The 19,729-nt window shown below is 41.8% G+C and overlaps 7 protein-coding genes across 7 annotated transcripts; 4 read left to right on the plus strand and 3 right to left on the minus strand.

Annotated features, from left to right (window-relative positions):
• Window positions 1-403: 403 nt before the first annotated feature.
• On the plus strand, window positions 404-1,919 carry F4817DRAFT_348893 (ubiquitin carrier protein). The gene is made up of 4 exons (XM_049304751.1): window positions 404-936; window positions 1,024-1,184; window positions 1,248-1,271; window positions 1,331-1,919. Exons 1-4 carry the CDS (start codon window positions 902-904, stop codon window positions 1,582-1,584), a joined length of 474 nt encoding a protein of 157 aa, XP_049155492.1. The 5' UTR covers window positions 404-901; the 3' UTR covers window positions 1,585-1,919.
• Window positions 1,920-2,434: 515 nt separating this feature from the next.
• Window positions 2,435-5,654, plus strand: F4817DRAFT_348894 (asparagine synthase). Its single transcript, XM_049304752.1, has 10 exons — window positions 2,435-2,881; window positions 3,047-3,097; window positions 3,152-3,177; window positions 3,244-3,270; window positions 3,333-3,368; window positions 3,428-3,576; window positions 3,638-4,636; window positions 4,700-4,983; window positions 5,039-5,143; window positions 5,201-5,654. The coding sequence occupies exons 1-10, from the start codon at window positions 2,856-2,858 to the stop codon at window positions 5,241-5,243; spliced, it is 1,746 nt and encodes a 581-aa protein (XP_049155493.1). The 5' UTR covers window positions 2,435-2,855; the 3' UTR covers window positions 5,244-5,654.
• A 111-nt stretch (window positions 5,655-5,765) lies between these two features.
• F4817DRAFT_246193 (uncharacterized protein) lies at window positions 5,766-7,694 on the plus strand. The gene is made up of 5 exons (XM_049299102.1): window positions 5,766-6,166; window positions 6,304-6,426; window positions 6,550-7,257; window positions 7,324-7,443; window positions 7,496-7,694. The coding sequence occupies exons 1-5, from the start codon at window positions 6,122-6,124 to the stop codon at window positions 7,523-7,525; spliced, it is 1,026 nt and encodes a 341-aa protein (XP_049155494.1). The 5' UTR covers window positions 5,766-6,121; the 3' UTR covers window positions 7,526-7,694.
• Window positions 7,695-7,863: 169 nt separating this feature from the next.
• F4817DRAFT_361300 (DnaJ-domain-containing protein) lies at window positions 7,864-8,961 on the minus strand (the record flags this gene model as incomplete). The annotated part of the gene is made up of 2 exons (XM_049306390.1): window positions 7,864-8,596; window positions 8,726-8,961. The coding sequence occupies 2 exons, from the start codon at window positions 8,959-8,961 to the stop codon at window positions 7,864-7,866; spliced, it is 969 nt and encodes a 322-aa protein (XP_049155495.1).
• A 503-nt stretch (window positions 8,962-9,464) lies between these two features.
• Window positions 9,465-10,771, minus strand: F4817DRAFT_348902 (NAD(P)-binding protein). The gene is made up of 2 exons (XM_049304753.1): window positions 10,642-10,771; window positions 9,465-10,574 (listed from the first exon to the last, which is right to left on the minus strand). Exon 2 carries the CDS (start codon window positions 10,468-10,470, stop codon window positions 9,742-9,744), a length of 729 nt encoding a protein of 242 aa, XP_049155496.1. The 5' UTR covers window positions 10,471-10,574; window positions 10,642-10,771; the 3' UTR covers window positions 9,465-9,741.
• A 122-nt stretch (window positions 10,772-10,893) lies between these two features.
• Window positions 10,894-13,973, plus strand: F4817DRAFT_348903 (fungal-specific transcription factor domain-containing protein). The gene is made up of 3 exons (XM_049304754.1): window positions 10,894-11,629; window positions 11,697-12,080; window positions 12,149-13,973. Exons 1-3 carry the CDS (start codon window positions 11,003-11,005, stop codon window positions 13,844-13,846), a joined length of 2,709 nt encoding a protein of 902 aa, XP_049155497.1. The 5' UTR covers window positions 10,894-11,002; the 3' UTR covers window positions 13,847-13,973.
• A 724-nt stretch (window positions 13,974-14,697) lies between these two features.
• F4817DRAFT_348904 (WD40-repeat-containing domain protein) lies at window positions 14,698-16,885 on the minus strand. The gene is made up of 3 exons (XM_049304755.1): window positions 15,565-16,885; window positions 15,070-15,516; window positions 14,698-15,016 (listed from the first exon to the last, which is right to left on the minus strand). The coding sequence occupies exons 1-3, from the start codon at window positions 16,177-16,179 to the stop codon at window positions 14,777-14,779; spliced, it is 1,302 nt and encodes a 433-aa protein (XP_049155498.1). The 5' UTR covers window positions 16,180-16,885; the 3' UTR covers window positions 14,698-14,776.
• Between the last annotated feature and the right edge of the window lie 2,844 nt (window positions 16,886-19,729).

A 19,729-nucleotide genomic window follows, 5' to 3' on the forward strand; every position in this document is an offset into this window, starting at 1 on the left:
CCCGTATAATTTGCGAAACAAGGCTAGGTGATAGAGGCACAAAGTCGCAAGTAAAGAAAATCGATAGTTTGGGCGACGCACTTTGCGACTTGGATCAATGAATACGCACGAGTTGCCGAGGCCTTTAAGTTGTGAGATGCTTGGCGGCAGCAACCAGAGTTTTGAATGAATGTCAGTTTCAAAAACGTATTATACTTTATGATTTGTCTGACTGTACATTAGGTAGGTATGTACCTATTTTAACACTAACCATTTTAAAAGGTACTTACCTAATCTATCCGTTTCAAATATCAGTTTCTCTTGGACCAAGAGTCTTGGTGGCTTCGAGGTGGGATGTCTGATAAGATAAGGATGTATATAACCCCACTAGAGGCCGGATAGGGTATTATGTAAACTCACCTCACTCGGAGTTTAGGAGGTAGGTACCTAGGGTAGGCAATAGCAGAGCGTTATTATTCGAGAGTGTGGGAGACTAGCCCCTAGGACCCCTGCAAGAAGGCAGGCTCGATTAACATCTATTCACGTTTACGCATCATCTTCTTTACCCTTGGGGTCTTACAACGCACTTGCCATTCTTTTCATCTTTTTTCCCTTCTTCTCTTTCACTCTCGGGCTTGGTCCATCACCTTCTTACAGGCCATCGGAGTATTTCTCAGCTTCCTGCTCGTAGCGAAGTCCTGAAACTGATAAATTCCGTGGGCAGCCTAAGCAACTGTCCAGCCGATTCAACACCGATCTCTCTCTCTCTCTCTTCTTTTTCAGCACTTTGCGCGGCCTCAGACAAACGAACACCTACAACTTCACCCTGAAACTCCATCGACCACTTACGAAGCAAGAAGTCCGGCTGCTATAGAAACTACAAGCCTTGCACGAGCATCATCAGGCTATCTATTCCATAAAGATGTCTCTATGTCAATTGCGCCTTGGAGAGGAGAGGTACGTCAAGCTTAACGTTGCAAGGCTCTTACACGGCGTACAAGCAGGCTAGCCGCTCACCTTACTAACGTGTTTGTAATTTCATAGAAAGCAATGGAGAAAGGACCACCCTTTCGGATTTTGGGCACGACCAGTCAAGAATTCTCAAGGCGTTCTTGATTTAAAGATCTGGGAATGCGGTATCCCTGGCAAGGAAAAGACAATGTGGGAAGGCGGTCTTTTTAAATTGACAATGACGTTCCCTGACGGTAGGTGTTGAGTGGGATATGGAACACCGAGAAAACGAGTTGTGCTGACCGATACTGTTTCAGAGTACCCTACGAAGCCCCCGAAATGTAGGTTTATTCTATAGTCCATGTACAAACTCGTTAAGCCAATACTAACTGCCATATAGGCAAGTTTACGCCACCTTTGTTCCACCCCAACGTCTACCCATCAGGCACCGTCTGCCTTTCGATCCTAAACGAGGACGAAGGGTGGAAGCCGGCGATCACGGTCAAGCAGATCGCACTCGGCATCCAAGATCTCCTAGACAATCCCAATCCGGAGTCTCCCGCACAAGCTGAAGCATACAACCTCTTTAAGCGAGACAAGGTCGAGTACGAGCGACGTGTCAGGCGAACGGTGAAAGAGAATCCCGCCTCCTAGAGCGCTCAACCGGTGCTGATAGGGTGGTGTCTTGGGGAGGAAATTCTATACTTGGTGTACTTTCGGCATCGGAGTTCAGGGTCACGGATACCAAATACGGATGGCTGCTTTCTGCATTTGGGCCCTTCGGAGTTGGCACAGGAGGGCTATGTGAAGATGTCAAGCAGCATTTAGCATTGCGGCTACGACAGTTAACTGGTTTTCTTAGCTGGGGTAATAATCTAGCCTTTGCCGTGAAGAATGGTGCTACATGGATGCGAAGCAGCTAAGTATGTAAGTATAGATTTACAATCTATGCAATTGATGATTTTTATAATGATTATTACTGTGCCTTACCTACCGTATGTTTCATAGCCAGTTGCTTTCATATTAGTATTCTGCTTCCACGAGGCTGTCAGCCGTAAAGCGGTTTCACGGTTAGCTACTTGTCCGAATAGCATAGGCTTGTTCAGACCCCTACCCATCCGCCTGATGCGAAACACGGTTCAACCCGGCCTATTAGGAAGGGGGTTGATATCCTCTTGCAGATTTTGGGGGTTATGAAGAGTGATAAGGCATCCGATAGAACGTGGTTATCCGAATATAATGCAAACGTTACGCAGAATCTGCCCTTGTCCTATTGGTTTTTTTTCTTCTTTAATATTGGAATAAAATTAATCCCATTTCTTCTAATTCGTAGGGACGATGGATATAAATGACATAAGGTAAGCAGTAAGTCTAATTAAAGTAACTAGCATATAATAAATACCACCTTTTTAGGGTTATATATTTATAGTACCTAGTATAAATATCTACATCCCCGTTTGCCGTCTCGTGTCTTGATAACGTGAATATCACGGCTCAATAGGCACCGCGTGGTTGGTCAGTGACAGTATTATTAGGTAGCCGTTTCTTAAAGCTCCGTCCGAAATCGGCTTTTTTTTTCCGGCGTGACAGTTCTAACTAGCAAAAGATTGCCGTCAGGCTAAGATCCATACCCCCTACATTTAGGTACCTAGGTTTTAAGTATAACGGGTCAAGTTTGGTATTTAAAGGCGAATATGATAATAAAAAGTACATCAAAAGTACATACCGATAGCTACCTCCTAAATAAATTTTTGTGACTCAAAGTCTCCGGGTCGCTCTTGCCTCTCCACGTTTCTCGAAGTTTTAGTCGCGTGGCCCGTCTTTTTTAATTCTGACAGAAATACCTTCTTCTTCTTTAGTTACTCTTTCCAAAAGTCTTTCAGTCATATTCTGCATCCTACCAACTACACTTTGAGGCAGATAAGATGTGTGGAATATTCGCGTGTCACTGGTGAGTTTACCTTTTTCCCTGCATGGATTAAGCAATCAAAGCAATCAATGTCATGGAGGGGCAATTGACAATCGCCAAAACCCCACCAAAAATAATTATCGATTGGATTTACTTGTGATGCCATTGGAAGATTGCCCTATATACTAATAAGACGTTTGCGCCTAGTCATCCCGACGTCCAGAAATTCAAGCCGACGGCCTTGAAACTGGCAAAGCAGTACGTATAAGATGTATTTAAGCTCTATTACTTTAATTGACATGTTCTACGCAGAATTCGGCACAGAGGCCCCGACTGGAGTGAGTTACCTCGTAGCGAACCTAGTGATATTATCGATATATTCTGACCACTTCCGTTTGGTACAGGTGGAAGTGTTATTTGCAAGAACACAAGTAAGATTTACCTATTAGAGGAAAATTAGTATTGGAATGACCTCTAACCAACGTGTTTCTAGTCTTGTGCCACGAAAGGTTGAGCATTGTCGGCGTCGGTATGTATTTCTTATCAATTTTTCAACTTAACAAAATCTCTTTACTTACAAGGTCGCAGAGTCCGGCGCACAACCCCTGACCAATGCGGACGAAACCATAATACTTGCCGTCAATGGCGAGATCTACAACCATCGGTTAATTCGAAAAAGTCTCAAGACCCCCTATCACTTCAAGACTGCTTCTGACTGCGAGGTTATCATTCCCTTGGTAAGGATGCCTATAATATGTATTGTGTCTTATGATGTCACATTATCTAACGCGCCTGTAGTACATGGAATATGGACTCGACGCTCCCAAGTACTTGGATGGTATGTTCTCATTTGTACTGTACGACAAAACCCTCGACCGAACCATCGCGGCCCGCGACCCCATCGGTATCACTACGCTATACCAAGGTTGGTCCTCTAAGGAGCCGGGTACTACCTACTTCGCTTCGGAGCTGAAATGCCTGCACTCCGTCTGCGATAAGATTCGCACCTTTCCGCCGGGACACATCTACGACACCAAAACCAACGAGACCACTCGATATTTCCAGCCGACTTGGTGGGATGAGTCAAAAATCCCAGATACTCCCCTGGACCTGAAGCTCGTTCGGGAAACACTAGAGAAATCTGTGAGGAAACGGCTCATGGCCGAAGTTCCTTATGGTGTACTATTGTCAGGCGGTCTTGACTCGAGTTTGGTTGCATCCATTGCCCAAAGAGAAACTCTGAGGCTCAAGAAGGCGGCATTGGCCGCCGCTAATGGCACCGCTACCGAGCCGACTGAAGACCCTGACAAGGGTGAGGGCTTGGTCGGTATCGACGATGAGAACAAGCTCTCTACCGTAACATACCTCCCACAACTCAACTCTTTCTCTATCGGTTTACCCGGCTCCCCCGACAATGAAGCTGCCGTCAAGGTAGCCAAGTTCCTCGGCACAAAACATCATGTCATGACCTTCACTATCGAGGATGGTCTTAACGCATTGTCTGATGTCATCTACCATCTCGAGACGTACGACGTGACGACAATCCGTGCCTCGACGCCTATGTACCTGCTATCGCGAAAGATTAAGGCCATGGGGATTAAGATGGTGCTTAGTGGCGAAGGAAGTGATGAGATTTTCGGAGGATACCTCTACTTCCATGCAGCGCCGGATAAGAAGGCTTTCCACGAAGAGACCGTCCGCCGAGTCAAGAACCTCCATCTTGCGGATTGCCTACGAGCCAACAAGTCTACTTCAGCTTGGGGTCTCGAGGCTCGTGTCCCCTTCCTTGACAAGCAGGTATGTTTATCATGGCCGTCCATCTGTCACCATTGTCTGCGCTTTTATTAACGTAGTTTATAGTTCCTCGAAGTCTGCATGAACATCGACCCCCAGGAGAAGATGATTACTAAAGACCGAATCGAGAAATGGATTCTGAGGAAAGCGTTCGATACTTCTGATGATCCCAGCGCCGAGCCGTACTTACCCGACGAGATCCTTTGGAGACAGAAGGAACAATTCTCTGATGGTGTTGGCTATGGTTGGATCGATGCTCTAAAGGATAACGCCGAACTTCATGTCACCGATGAGATGATGAAGAACCCCAAGCCTGAGTGGGGCAACGATATTCCCGATACCAAGGAGGCGTATGTTTTCCTTCTTCTATGTCTTACGTTGGATCTTGCTAATTTCCTGATAAAGTTACTGGTACCGTATGATGTTCGACGAGCATTTCCCTCCTCACTGCGCTTCCACTGTGATGCGATGGACCCCGACATGGTCAAAGCAGACCGATCCTAGCGGACGGTAAGTTGTCATAGTTCTATATCAATCAAAGCTGTTAGGTACTAATATAAAATGTAGAGCTATCGCGACGCACGTCGCCAAGTATAACAAATCGGCATAAATATGGCCCTGCTATGTTAGGTAAATGGCATGAAACAAAGCAGAGACGCATAGTTTGAGGCTTCAATAACTAGTCTAGATAAGAGGGGCAATTTACTGGGGATAGAATCGCACGACTAGCGATGTTGAATTGCACGAATTGCACCATTATGGGGAATCCTAAGCAAGTATGATGAGACTAAGACTGGTTGGTCTTTTGGTAGGGGTGTGAAGATAGACTTTGGCTGTGACAATACCAATAGAAATTTGCCTTGCCAGCAGCATATTCGTCTTATTACAATCCTGTAACTTGTAAAATAGGTTCTTCACTTGAATGTGCACTAGAAAAACTAAGCTGTTGATTTTCTTCGGGACGAAAATAAATCAGATGAATTCTTGACATTTGTGATGCAGTATGACAGCTCAAAGAAACTACTGCAACTCATACATACATAGTAGTAGAGTATTGAACTGATCCTGGTTGTAATCTCACGGTTATGGTGCTTTAAACCACTCCCGGTGTAGACAATTCCCACGTGGACAGGGGTTAATTGGGCAGTAAATCTGAATGTAAAGTCGATGTTTACTGGGACTGCCAGGTGTCACGGTTTATCATTCTGCATTCTGCCGGCTGTCACTTCTCCAATTAGCTTCATGTTCCCCGTCTAGTTGCAATCTACTAAGTTTGGGTGCCGATAAGAACCCGGCAAGGAAAGAGCCAAAGAAAACAAATTTGTACCTCGCTGCTGTCCTACGAAGTTGTTGAGGCCTGCGTTCTTCCAATCCGAATTTATCTTGTACCAATTCCACATCCACATCCACAAATCTTTTTCTTCTTTTCCCACAACCCAACCTTTAACTCAACCACAAATACTCGCACCGTGAACCAATCTGCCCAAGATGTCTATCCCCGCCTTCGCTGATATTTCCAAGTCGGCAAATGACGTGAGTAAATAAAAAAAGCAAACGGCTCCGACGCCGAAGCTGTCCCACTTCGGCTGTTGCCGCCGAATATTCGACAAATTTCCCGCAGCTCGAACTTCGGTTTTGTTGCGAAGACGTTCTAATCATAACAATTATAGTTGCTGAACAAGGACTTCTACCACCTCTCCGCGGGAACCATCGAGGTTAAAAGCAACACTCCCAACAATGTCGCCTTCAAGGTCACTGGCAAGAGCAGCCACGAGAAGGCTACCAGCGGTGCCGTACGTATTCTCAGTCCAACCTCTCCTCGTCAGCTAGCTACCGACAGAAGACAATTCCTACGTACAAGCTATGGGGATAATCCCGCGACAAAGTACACTTAAGACTAACAAACGCGCTTGCAGATCGAAGGCAAATACACAGACAAGTCTCTCGGTAATTCAACCACTATTTTTCCCAGTCAGACCATCAAGTCGCACACCAAAAGACGCCAAGCGAGTTCGCTTACAGTATCGTTGTGGGGAATAAAAGCTCCAACCTGGCCTCTCGATTTCTCTATCTTCCTAAGTCAACATGGCTCACAATTACTAATGCTATACCGACGCGCAGGCCTCACTCTGACTCAGACCTGGAACACGGCCAACGCCCTCGACACCAAGGTTGAGCTCGCCGATACCCTCGCCAAGGGACTGAAGGCCGAGTCCATCTTCTCTTTCCTACCCGCCACCCAAAACAAGGGTGTTAAGCTCAACCTTACATTCAAGCAATCCGCTTTCCACGGCCGTGCCTTCTTCGACCTCCTCAAGGGCCCCACTGCCAACGTCGACGCCGTTATCGGTCACGAAGGTTTCCTTGCTGGTGCCTCGGCTGGATATGATGTCCAAAAGGCTGCTGTTACCGGCTACAGCGCCGCCGTTGGCTACATTGCTCCTCAGTACAGCGCTGCCATCACTGCCACTGACAACCTGAGCGTCTTTGCGGCCAGCTACTACCACAAAGTGAACAGCCAGGTCGAGGCTGGTGCCAAGGCTACCTGGAACTCCAAGAGCGGAAGCGCTGTCGGTCTTGAGGTTGCCAGCAAGTACCGTCTTGACCCCGTCTCCTTCGCCAAGGTCTGTTCAATTCTCGACCCAACTGGGCTCGGTAACTTAAGGAAATTGCTAATGAAATAAAATTAGGCCAAGATCAACGACCGTGGCGTTGCCGCTGTCTCCTACAACGTTCTTCTTCGCCCTGGCGTTACCCTAGGTCTCGGCGCTTCTTTCGACACCCAGAAGCTCGAGCAGGCCACCCACAAGGTTCGTATCACTGGCACTTAGTTATAGTTCTCAAAATCTAACAGAGGAATAGGTCGGCGCCAGCTTCACCTTCGAGAGCTAAATTGGTTAGCCTAAAGCTAAAGGAGTGTTTCGGACTTTTGTAGACGAATTCCCGGGAATCATGCCCAATACCCTCTCGTCATTATTTGTATGCTTTACAAAACAAGCAGGATTCTTCGCATACGAGTCAAAATATCTCAATTGTAGACATTAGACCTCTTGGACGTTCGATGCCGTCCAAGTGCTAATATTTGCATCGTTCTGAATATACAGAATTCTTTGCGCTTCTGTAATTATGGGAGATTTCTTTGTCTCTGCATACTTCTTCAAAAATTTGCTCCCTGTGACGTATAGTAAATGCCGGCGGTTGATTCTACTGCGCCGCCGAATTAACGAATCCTATTTCCCCTTTCTCTCCAACTTTTTGTCCCCGCCCCCACTACCCCGATTCCATATCCTGGTGACCGCGAACGGACCCAACACGCTCAGCATCAGCACACCGCCGATTAGGAAGAACATGCCGGCGGTGCTTCGCTCCGGCTCGATGTTGATGTACTGACTGTCGAGGTGCGCGCGCCGCACCGCTCGCCGACTATCGATATGCCGGCCCGTGCGCTCATGGGATACCCGGTCGAAGTGCGGGACGTCGTCTTCGGCGCCGCGGCCAAAGGGCGTTTGGCCTGGTCCCATGCCCCCTGCACCGAAGGAGTTTGTACTTGCGGAGGAGGCATGAGAAGTGGAAGAAGATGAGGTGTGAGACGTAGAAGAAGAGGACCCTGTGCTCTCATCATGCGCGGCGCGGCGCTTGGCGCCGTGGGCGCCCCAACCGCCGCTCCGAAAGAAACTCGGTGGCGGGCCTTGGTATGTGCCGCGGCGGCGGCTTAGGCCCGAGGCGGGGCGACCGCCGGCGGGGTTGGTGCTGCTGTAGGAGCCGCGGTGGTGGGGGTGAGAGGAAGGGGAGGAAGGGGAGGAAGGGTGGTGTAGGCGCAATGTGTCCCGGTCGTAGGCGGCGCGCTTGGCGGGGATCGAGAGTATGGAGTAGGCCTCGCTGATGCGCATGAAGCGCCGGGAGGCGTGCGGGTTGGAGGGGTGGTGGTCGGGGTGGTGGGATTTGGAGAGGGCGTAGAAGGACCTGTGTGTATGTTAGAGAGTTGGGGGGGTATGTGTTGGGTAGATATGGTAGGGAGTAGCTTATTCCAGGCTATTCCAGGCTATAATGGGATATATGTACCTGGTAGGGACAAGAATTGGAAATGCTCACTTTTTAATATCAGCAGGCGTTGCGCCCGGCTGCAGTTTCAGCGTCTCATAGTGGTTCCGGGAGTTGTCGATCTGCTCATCTCGGAGGCCCGCGGTGCTGTGGAACGGCTTCTGCTGCTGCTTGGCCGTCGAGCTGGCAGTCGGTGCTACGAGAAAAGAGGCGTATAGCAGATATCGGCGCGGGCAAACTGCGTGAGCGGCCAAAGTGGTCCCGGACACTGCGCAGCGGAATGTCATGCCTCATCCCGAACCGATGCCGCTCTAGTCCTGAGAGGGCGTCCGGAGTGTTTTTAGGTATGAGATGTTGAAAAGGTTGGGTGGTTTGGAGAATTAGGAAGGATAATTGAATGTAGGAAGTATGTGAAGATGTATAAGTTTGATGCTGCGAAGCGACGCCACCGATAGTCGGGAACGAATAAGTGACGACATCAATTGATGGGATTTTAGCGCGTTTAGTTCCGCTTTTATGAGAGATCTTATCAGATGTGGCGGTGCGAATGTGGCTTGTCTGTTAGAGTTTAAGGTTAGGTACCTACGTTAGGTAGGTATGAGGGTTTGATCGAATATTAACATCTTAACTCTATGTATCTCTAAGGGGCATTTTAAGCAAATATAGAGCTTATAATATTATATTAGGTACCTACATAATATATTAGCTAACATGTCTAATTTTGAAAGTTTTCATCACGAGAATGGCTGTGAGATTCGGGGTGTGCTCATATTTTCTGGGTTCTCCCACTTGCCTTCGTTACTACATCCACACCCCATTGTCAAGATCCCACGATGCAAAGTTTTGAATATAGTCACTTTCAACGTTTTATTCCACATGTGCTTATAGGTACTTTCGTAGGTATGAAGGTATATGAAAGCCCCAAAATCTATTATAATCATCCGTTTCTTTAAATGCAACGCAACCAGGTTACAGGTATTCTAACTTCCGTCCTTTGCTGACATACAAACACTCAAAAAAATTCTGTACAACTATATACACATTGCTTGCCGACTCCAAGTCATCCTCTAATAAACTATCGTCGCGGTCTTGTTAAAATATTTCTGGTTTTTCTCTATTACGAGATTCTGTGCTATCCACTTTCCCGCATCCTCCCTCGAGATGCTATATCCAATAGCTTTGGATTCAATCCCGGTTTTCGGGTCTTCGATGCCAACACGGATTGGCTTATCTGTCTCGCCATCGATAAGGAGCATAGCCGCCCGCACGACGGTGAAGTCTTCACCACTCGTGGCGAGCTTGTTCTCCATGATTTTCTTGTCCGCGCCAGGGACCTTGAGAAGGAGGGAGCATAATGGGACGTAGGCGACAGGTATGTCCCGCCCGAACTTGGACATGCCGGCACTACTGCATACGATGATGTGTGGTCTACCGATGACACCTTGCTCTCTGAGTGTGGCGATGGAATCAAGAACAGTTGCAATGCCTTTCTCGCAGACATGTGGATCGTCAATAGTCATTTTTGACGGGATGGGCTTTCCTCCGATAGTGAAAACTACCTCATCAACAAGTTTACCGTCCGCAGCCTCGAGACAGCGAGTGACAGCCGCGGAATCATGCGCGTTTCCTTGTACGACTTTAAGGTTGGGCGCATTTTCACTTGTCAATACTGAGGTAAGCTTGGACGGGTCCCGGCAGAGCGCGACGCATTGATAACCGGCAGCGAGAGAATGCTTCAGCGCTGAAAGACCTATACCCGTGCTTGCGCCGAAGAAAGCAACTGTCTTAGAAGCCATGGTCCGGGTTGGTGAATAATGAGTAAAATATTAGGTTTAAAGTGCAGCAGTAGTTTTAGCTGTATGGGTAGTGACTTTGTATAAGAGCGGTTAATACGAAGTTGCTGCTATTGATGTTGGCTATCGAAGTGTCCTATACAACTGACAACATTGGACGGGTCTATCACATACATTTTATCTTTATTATACCTACTTCTCAATTCTCAATGACTCCTCGAGTTGCTCAGATGCTTACGTGTTTATTCCATAGGATGAGACTATTCAGGCACTGGGAAGTTCTCGCGAAGTTCTCGGAGCAGGTGCGGGTAACTCGGGGCGCAATTGCCCCGGCTTGGCACACTTGCGCCCGGGTGCTAGCCTCTATTCGGCGCTGACGCTGACGGAAGCCACCCCTTTTTGGTTTCGTGACTAATTCGTTTACATGAACAATACACCTAAATTTATAGACATGTAAGAAAAGACTACATGAAAGTCTGGCCGAAGAGCTGATTCATCGTAGCGTATTCCGTAATCCGTAGCAAAATAGACACCTATGTCGCACGTCCCGACCATCAAATATGCGACAGCTACCCGGGAAGCTCCAGGGGGGTTAGCGTCGACTGGCCTTGGCGCGGGTCCATCCCCCGAAATAAACGCGAACGCTTCCCGACCCGGCACCTCTCTAGGAACGTCCGCGACACCTGGGCCAAAGCCACGCAGTTGTGTCACATGCCGCACGCGAAAGGTGCGATGTGACAAGACGTCACCATGTTCAAATTGCCGCCGCGCAAGAATCCCCTGCGTTTTTCCTTCCTCCGACAAGCCCCCGCGATGGGCTCGTCGACTGGAGGGCATTGCGAACAATGCTAAGGCTGAGCAAGAAGCCGGCCCGGGTGTCAGTCAAATTATGGATAGGCTTCGAAACCTCGAAGGCCTTGTGAAAGAACTTAGTAGTCAGTTGGAGCAAGCGCACAGCGCTGCAAATACCAGTAGCCATGGCTCACCTTCGGCAAACTCGCCGGGGAGTTCGAGCCGTGACCATGAGGCAGATCGCCATACGGCTTCGCCCCCTGTTACAAATACTTCTAATCTATCGAAGCAGTTTGGTAGACTTGTTCTCGGGGATGCTGGTCAGAGTCACTACGTAAGCAACGGCTTCTGGTCGCGGGTTAATGACGAGGTAAGGCAAGACAGACCATACCAACTATTGAAGCTCTTCGAATTCGAGTTGCTGATGTCTGAAATAGCTCGATGGTCTTAAAATGGAAACTCTGGGTCTGGCTAGTGGAGACTACGATAGTTCCGAGGACGAGGATTCACTTAGCAAGACCCCGTCTACCCAGGAACTAGATAGGACGCCCTCGCAACGCCACGCGTTTCTGTTCGGCCACAATCTTAGCTCCCATGGACCTAATATTCGCGAGTTTCACCCGCCGCTATCCCAGATCCCATTTATTGTGGACGTCTTCTATCAGAACGTCAATATTCTAACCCAGGTGGTTCATATGCCTACCTTGAATAAGATGGTACAGAGTCTGCAAGACAGTGGCCCATCGATTCTCACACCGGTCAACGAGGCTCTAATGTTTGCTATATATTATTCTGCCATAACCTCGATGGAGGAGGAAGATGTAAGCTTCTCATTAAACTATTTACTTGTAACTACCTAATAAATACTCATGTATCGTGTGTTCTACAGGTCGTAGCTAATCTCGGTTCTTCTAAATCCGAACTTAACCTAAAGTACCGTCTGGGATTAGAGTATGCGCTTGCAAAAGCAGACTTTCTAAATGTTCCCGACATAGTTCTTATACAGGCGTTTGCTATATTCTTATGTTTAGCTCGCCGATATGATAGCCCGAGGTTTGTGTACATGATGACAGGACTTGTCATTAGGATGGCTCTAGCTCTAGGATTACATCGTGATGGTAGCCGTTTCCCTCACCTTACACCCTTTGAAGCCGAAATGCGACGAAGACTATGGTGGCACGTGTGCCTCCTTGATGTGAGGGCCTCTGAAGACCAAGGCATGGACCTCACCATCACCCCCGGCAGTTTCGACACGCGACAGCCCCTGAATATTAACAATGATGACATCGACCCCGAAACAAAGGAAATGCCTAAGGAGAGAGAGGGTATAACCGATATGACCTTCTCTCTCATGACCAGCTCTCAGTGCGAAGTAACGAGGGAAATGATGGCTGTGAGTCTTAAAGATGGGGTGCCGCAGATAGATGTCCAGGATCGCCTACTGAACGAGTACTACGGGAGGCTAGAGAAAACATACCTCCAATACTCTAACGCAGAGGGAAACGTCACATACTGGGTTGTTGTCGTTATCGCACGGCTTGTAATGGCCAAGATGAGTCTAATAGTCTACTTCCCAGTGCTCTTCTCGTCCCAAAGCGAGCATGCTTCCGACGAGATGCGCAACAGACTATTCATAGCTGCGATCGAAGTAGCCGAGTATAATCACGCGCTCAACGCTGAACGGGCCTGTCGCCAATGGCGTTGGATTTACCAAACGTACACGCATTGGTATGCCGTCGTCTACCTCCTAATCGAAGTGACACGGCGCCCCTGGTCGCCTCTCGTCGAACGCGCATGGGTCGCGCTCCATAGCAACTGGCTTATTCCCGCTCGTAGCAGCACTGATAAGGACTTGCGCTTCTGGGTCCCTCTCCGAAAACTTATGGCTAAGGCCCGCCGACACCGCGAAGTCGAGATTGAGCGGCTTCGGTCTAACCTGCAGGCAGCACGGCAGTTGGAGACGGAGGACCGGGGTGCTACTCAACCGAGTAGCTCGGGCCCGTTTCCGGGCCCCGATAGCGCCGAGACTTTCCGTGAGCGCTGGCGCCAGCTCGTAACCGTGCCACAAAGTCTGGGGGACTATACGCAGACGGTTGTTCAGCTCAGTAGAGGGGTTCTAGTACCACCTAGTGTTACCTATTCTGCTGAAACTAGCGGACCGGGTTTCGGCTCTGCTTCTTCGTATGATCCGGGCGCCTCAGTACCCCAACCCGGGTTCACTTATCCCCAGTCTAGATTACCGCAGGGGAGCGGAGCTTTTCCGCCAGATATTTCCAGCGGGAGTTTCCCCGAGCCGAACTTTGGCTTTCAACAGAATCCTCATATCTCAGCTACACCGGGGACTCGGTCGGCTGGTCCAGCCTACGGGTTATCTTCGGCGTCTATGGACTTGGGACCAGGCTTCGGAGCTTGGCTATGGGCTGATGCGGACCCGTCGGTTGACGTATTTGCCGATATGGATTTGGAGGCGGCGGATCTGAACGTAGACTTGGACGGCAAGGTTGATTGGAATAATTGGGTGGCCTCGGCGAATGGGATGAATTGGCCGGGGGATTCAGTAGATGGGAATCGGGGATACCAATCTTAAATCATCATACATCTCCATGTAGTAAGTTATTACAAATTTGATAAATATGTGGTATATTTCAAAGACTACGATTTTACTTTTGCATAGTGCTGGCTATTATTTTTAATATATTTCTAACACCTGGAAACTACTTAACTACTTATACTAATATATTAGGTATGTAAATGAGGTGCTTATAAAAAGAAGCAAACTGTTAAAATACTTACCTAGGTACCTATATGATGCCGGGTATGAGTTGTAATAGTCAAATATGAACTAAATTACTATAAATCATTAATATCTCTTAGATTTAGGATTTAAAGCTTTAGGTATATCGAAATCTATGATATGGGAATATATGCTGTTCGGAACTGAGTAGTCGGTTTTATGAACCATATACGAAGAGCTACAGCGAAAGTAAGACGTCCATGAGGATTTTCTGGTAAAGAGACGCCTTGTTTAGCTAGCTAATGGTTGGATGCCTAGAGTACCTTGTTGTCTGCTAAGATCTCGTAAGGTAGTAGTAAAGAGATTAGATCTTTAGCGTTGCATCAATTCTAGGCATTTCCACCAAGAGTTGTTGAACAACCGCTATACCACTAAAAGGTTATTTGGTAACAGATTTTATTCTATTACATTTTATATGTCGGACAGACATTTATGTCTGACAAGAGTCGATTAAGTGCGTGTTATTTCAAGGTTGCATGGTAACATTTCTAGACGAATTAAATACGAATATACTAAATTAATTATGCACTTAAGAATTTACAGAGACGATTATCTCATGCTAAATTCTCTCAGAGTAGATAGTTGTCAAAGGTCTAGATTTTTGCTAATAGCAGGTGACCTTTGACTATTCCTTCAACCACCCTCTTTTACGTGACGTGTAGTTAATTCAAATTAAAAATGAGATAAAATACAATGCGGAACTAACTCAGTATAGCTACCTATCTAGGTACCTAGGTATCTATATGAGCAGAGTGAAACCTCATCATTATCATAAATTGCAAATAATCTCTGGGTTGGGCTTGAAGCAATTCCAATTCGTGTGCCAAAAAGTGACTTGCCCTTACCTTGGAGTATGAAGTGAGATAGGCCAGATTGCGTATCGAGGAACTCTGTAATATTACGTTTTTTATCGAATATAAGAAGATTAGAATCAGACGTGAAAGCAAAAACGTTCGCTTTACCCTGTTAGGTTTTAGCATAGTATATAATCTTGCCCGCCATTTTGAGAGACTTACATTCGGGTTTTTGCATTTTGAAGTACACTGAGTACACGGACCTCCTTCAACCTTACCCAGCTGGGGTCCTTCCGTCGTACTATAGCAAAATGTATTCTCATCCTTCGGAGAGAAGGTAATAGGGGAGGCTGTATACCTATCATACGGATTGCTTCTCTCAAAGCGTTTTAGGACCTCTCTTGTAGATATATTCCAGATGCAGACTGTGCCATCTCTACTTTCTGCCCCCAAGTATTTGCCATTTGAGGATATAGAAGCTTTATTAACAGAAACGTCCAGACTGAAGGTTATTTCTGCAAAACCGTTCTCAACATCCCAAAGTTCGATGGAACTGTCCATGACAATAATAAGAAATATGCGTCCGTCCTTTCGAAAATGGATTGACCTGACAGAGCCGTGTGTAATTTCAAATGTTCTGTGATGTGTTTTGTCCGTCATATCCCATATCTAATCTGGTCAGAATGTCATTTAACTATAAGGAATATGATAACTTACAGAAACTGATGAGAATTGTGCCGCCGTGACTGCGACGAGGTATTTTCCATCAGGGCTGAAAGACATAATGTCTTTATGACCCCGAATACCATCATGCTTTGAGTTTGCAGTACGTTCCATCTTGATAATATCGTATATTTCAATCCCATGAGGTCGAGCTAAAGCAATATATCTGCCACAGTGGCTGAACGTGATGGATTTAACTCCGGAGATACCAGGCATAGGAATAAAATCCACATCAAGCAAGCGGGAGATATGCTGATTGAATATGACGAACCGGTCGGGTCCTAGCTTTACGCGATCTGGTGGAAAGCCACTATCGTATGGTCTATCCAGAGAGCTATCCTGGGATGAACTCGCAATTGCAGGCAACAATGCTTCAGCAACAGATTTATGTCCGTTCAAAATAGTAGCTGCTAGGATTTCTCTTGTAACCGGACCACGTTGCATCTCCCGTAGAAGATATAGAACAGTAGGAAGATGGCCATTTTTACTGGCATAGCCAAGTGGCGGTAACCCATAAGGGTGTCGATCAGTTTGGACTTTGCCTGTTTCAGCCAGCAACTTGACAATGGCTAAGTTACCCATTTCACACGCGATTAGAAACGGTGACATGCCGTTGTTGTCGACTTCATTGACTAGACATTCCTCCTGGCTAAGAAGGAAACGAACGATCTCAATATGTCCTTTAAGCACAGCGGAATGCAATGGAGTTCTCCCCTTGAACCCAGTAGTGTTAATATCAGCGCCGTTCTGAAGCAACCACTCGCAAATTTCGAAGTGACCATCATCTGCCGCGGCGTTGAGAGGGGCACCTCTCTGAGGAGTTTTTGCCCGCAGAATATTGATGTCCGCTCCGGAACTCAGATATGACACAAATTCAGTCAAGTCTCCTCGTTTAATAACTTGTCGAAGGGTTAGGGGTTTTTGGGGGTCTGGCTCCGGGAATTCTAATTTACTATCCGTCTTATGGTGATAAAGTTTTATATGTCGATCTAGTTTTGATTGAGTATCGAATCCAAGTAGATATGTAGGGCATCCTTCCAAGGCGCAGCAAAAGGGAAGATCGTGGCGATCGATATGTCGCTTGCGATCGTCGCTGCTTTCGTATCCAGTTGCAAAAGAATCGCACCATGGTTTAAAACATTTATAAGTTGCTATTTTCCCATGGAGGTTCGTAAATATTTCCCGAGTTACGGGGTCTAGGGCTGTATATTGGAGTTTCTCTATGATTCTTCGAATATAGGATGTCCGGAGTTCAATGTTGAAATGCGTGTTTCTCTCTTTCTCGTCGTTTGTTGTTGTTATTGTTATTATTATTCTATTTAACGTTTAAGCGAACGGAGCGTAAGCTTTGTTTCGTAACTTTTTTAAGAGTATAAGACGTAGTAAGCTTTAATTTACATAATATTGCTAATATTAATAATAGTATTAATAATATATAATAATTATAATATTAAATCTTATTTTTAAAGGTTTAATATTTTTTAATTAACGATTATTATTTATTAATTGGTTTAATTTTAAGTTTATTAATTTTATAAGTTTTAATTAAAAAATTGGTTTAATGGTTAATATTAAAGTTTTGTTTTTTATAATTTTTTTATATCGATTTTTTATTTGATTTTTTAGGCTTGATTTTTACTTTTTTTTAAAAGGTTAATATTTTAAATTTTTAATATATTTTTGTTAAAAGTTATGGTAATATCATAAATAATATATGGTAATTATAAATGGTATATAAAGGTTTAAGTTATTTAAAATATAATTGCGTATAACGTAATTTTTATATAATTAATTAATTATATAATAATTATGGTTAATGTTATAGTTTTTTATAATTATTGTAATGGTTATGTTATAATTATGGTTATTTATTTTATGCGATATATTTTTTAAATAAAAGTAATATGTTATATTTTTAAGTTTGTTAGCGTTATTAAAAGTTGCGTATATAAGTAATAATTTGTTTTAAAAATGGGTTGGGTAATAATTATTACAGTGTATAATAAAAGAAATAAATTTAATAAGTAAGTTTATATGTATTGTTTGGGATTTATGTTAATATTTTAACAATATATTAAATTATTTTTTTTATTGTAATTATTATTTATATTGTTGTAATAATAGTTTTAAAATAGTTTAATAAAAGAGGTTTATATAAATAAAAGGTTTTTTTAACTTATTTTTTTGGCTTTTTTTTTTAAGTTTTTTTTTAATGTAATATAATTTTTTAAATTTGATTTTTTATTTTAATTATAATTTTATTTTTTTGTAATTTTATTTATTGGTATATTTATTTATTATATTTTATTATAATAAAATTTAATAAGTTTAAATTTTTAATATTATTAATGTTTATTATGTATGTTTTATTGGCTTTTGTTTAAAATTAAGCTTTTTTGTTTTTTATATTTTTATTATCTTTTATTTAATTTTTAATTTGGTTTTTAAGATTTTTGTTTTTTAAGTAATTAATATAATAGTTATTTATAATAATTTTAATTTTAACGTTTTATTAATATTAAGTTTTATTTGATGCGGTAAGAAATATTGTATTAAAAGTAATTTTTATAAAATTTATATTAAAAAATGTTATGCTATTTTATTTATTTTAGTTATTTTGGTTAGTTTGTTAAGTAAGTTATATTTTTTAATTTTTATATAATATATATAAGGTATAATTATTATATAATAATTATAATGTTATTTTTTATATTTAATAATTATTTATATTATTGGTTATTTTTTGTTAATTTTTTATTAAAGCGTTAATTTTTTACTTTAATTAATGGTTTTATTAAATTTATAATTTTTATTTTTTAATAATATATTAATTTTATATGTATTATTTTAAGGGATATATATTATTTTTATTATTTTTATAGTTTTTTTTTTATTTATAAGTTAAATTTTAATTGTTATAATTATATAAATAATTTAAATAAATATTTTATTTGCGTTTATAATAATTATAATTATAAATTTATATAAATTATTTTATTTTATTTTTATTTATAATATTAATTAATTTTTTAATTTTTATTTAATTATTATTTAAATAATTATATTTATTTAAGCTTATAAATAAAGTTATATTTGGATAAAGATATATTAAATATATTTTTTTAGTATAAATTAATATTATGGATAAATTTAAATAAAAAAGTTAAAAAAAAAGGTTAAATAAATTTTAATAACGGATAGTTTTTATTTAATGTTTTAAAAAACGATAAAAAATTTAGTGGTTTAAGAATATTTGCGTATTAATAGGAAAATTATTATAATAAATAAAAAGGTGGTGGCGTAAGATATGTAAAATAAAAAGGATTTTTATAATAAATTAGATAAATTTTTGATATTAATAGTTATAAAAATAATGGTATAATAAAAAAAGGTATTAATAGTAAAATTATAGAAAATAATAAAGTTTAAATAAATTCTGGTTTAAATAATTTTATTAAAAAAAATAAAAATAATATGGATATAAATATAAAATTTAAGAAAAAATTGGAAATATTTAACAAAGGTATAAATAAAGTAATTGGTCTAATAATTAACTTTGTAAATAATAATAATAATTTTAAAATTTAATATAATAATAACGTTAATAATATTAAAGAAAAATTATATAATAATATTTATAAGCGTAATTTTTTATTTTAATTTTATACTTTATTTGGTTATTTTTATTTTATTATATAATTATGGTTAAAGTTTATTTATTTTTTATTTAATAAATTAATTTAAATAATTAAATAATTTATTATTGGTAATATTAATTATTCTTAATTTAATAATTTTATAATAAAATTTAATTAATATTTAAATAATTATTTTAATAAATATTAATATAGTTTTTTTATTATTTTTATAATTATTAATTTATAATATTAATATAAAATTAAAAATGTAATAAAAAATTATTATAATATTTTTAATGTTTCCATATTATTAATTAATAATAATATTATATTATAAATTTAAAAATACCTTAAAATATTTAAATTATTATTTTATAAAATTTTTTATTAAACTATTAATTAATATTTAATTAATAAATAAATAAATTACGTTAAATATACCTTTAATATATTCTTAACATAACCATATATTTTAAATATTAATATATTATAATTTTATATTAATCTATTTTTTTTTTTTA

Source organism: Daldinia loculata (genome assembly GCF_022478755.1).
Source record: "Daldinia loculata strain CBS 113971 unplaced genomic scaffold F4817scaffold_61, whole genome shotgun sequence".
NCBI classification, from domain to species: Eukaryota; Fungi; Ascomycota; class Sordariomycetes; order Xylariales; family Hypoxylaceae; genus Daldinia; species Daldinia loculata.

What these genes read in the sequence shown, in the direction of transcription:
- F4817DRAFT_348893 (XM_049304751.1), top strand. Translation starts at nt 902, where the DNA reads ATGTCTCTATGTCAATTGCGCCTTGGAGAGGAGAG. An exon ending in GACAATGACGTTCCCTGACG is followed by an intron (nt 1,185 to 1,247) that starts GTAGGTGTTGAG and finishes ATACTGTTTCAG; the next exon opens with AGTACCCTACGAAGCCCCCG. An exon ending in CCCTACGAAGCCCCCGAAAT is followed by an intron (nt 1,272 to 1,330) that starts GTAGGTTTATTC and finishes ACTGCCATATAG; the next exon opens with GCAAGTTTACGCCACCTTTG.
- F4817DRAFT_348894 (XM_049304752.1), top strand. Translation starts at nt 2,856, where the DNA reads ATGTGTGGAATATTCGCGTGTCACTG. An exon ending in GCGAGGTTATCATTCCCTTG is followed by an intron (nt 3,577 to 3,637) that starts GTAAGGATGCCT and finishes ACGCGCCTGTAG; the next exon opens with TACATGGAATATGGACTCGA. An exon ending in TCCCCTTCCTTGACAAGCAG is followed by an intron (nt 4,637 to 4,699) that starts GTATGTTTATCA and finishes CGTAGTTTATAG; the next exon opens with TTCCTCGAAGTCTGCATGAA.
- F4817DRAFT_246193 (XM_049299102.1), top strand. Translation starts at nt 6,122, where the DNA reads ATGTCTATCCCCGCCTTCGCTGATATTTCCAAGTCGGCAAATGAC. An exon ending in TTTCCAAGTCGGCAAATGAC is followed by an intron (nt 6,167 to 6,303) that starts GTGAGTAAATAA and finishes TAACAATTATAG; the next exon opens with TTGCTGAACAAGGACTTCTA. An exon ending in AGAAGGCTACCAGCGGTGCC is followed by an intron (nt 6,427 to 6,549) that starts GTACGTATTCTC and finishes ACGCGCTTGCAG; the next exon opens with ATCGAAGGCAAATACACAGA.
- F4817DRAFT_348902 (XM_049304753.1), bottom strand. Translation starts at nt 10,470, where the DNA reads ATGGCTTCTAAGACAGTTGCTTTCTTCGGCGCAAGCACGGGTATAGGT.
- F4817DRAFT_348903 (XM_049304754.1), top strand. Translation starts at nt 11,003, where the DNA reads ATGTCGCACGTCCCGACCATCAAATATGCGACAGCTACCCGGGAAGCT. An exon ending in GGTCGCGGGTTAATGACGAG is followed by an intron (nt 11,630 to 11,696) that starts GTAAGGCAAGAC and finishes TGTCTGAAATAG; the next exon opens with CTCGATGGTCTTAAAATGGA. An exon ending in CCTCGATGGAGGAGGAAGAT is followed by an intron (nt 12,081 to 12,148) that starts GTAAGCTTCTCA and finishes TGTGTTCTACAG; the next exon opens with GTCGTAGCTAATCTCGGTTC.
- F4817DRAFT_348904 (XM_049304755.1), bottom strand. Translation starts at nt 16,179, where the DNA reads ATGTCACCGTTTCTAATCGCGTGTGAAATGGGTAACTTAGCCATTGTC. An exon ending in CACAATTCTCATCAGTTTCT is followed by an intron (nt 15,517 to 15,564) that starts GTAAGTTATCAT and finishes TGACCAGATTAG; the next exon opens with ATATGGGATATGACGGACAA. An exon ending in CAAAATGCAAAAACCCGAAT is followed by an intron (nt 15,017 to 15,069) that starts GTAAGTCTCTCA and finishes AAAACCTAACAG; the next exon opens with GGTAAAGCGAACGTTTTTGC.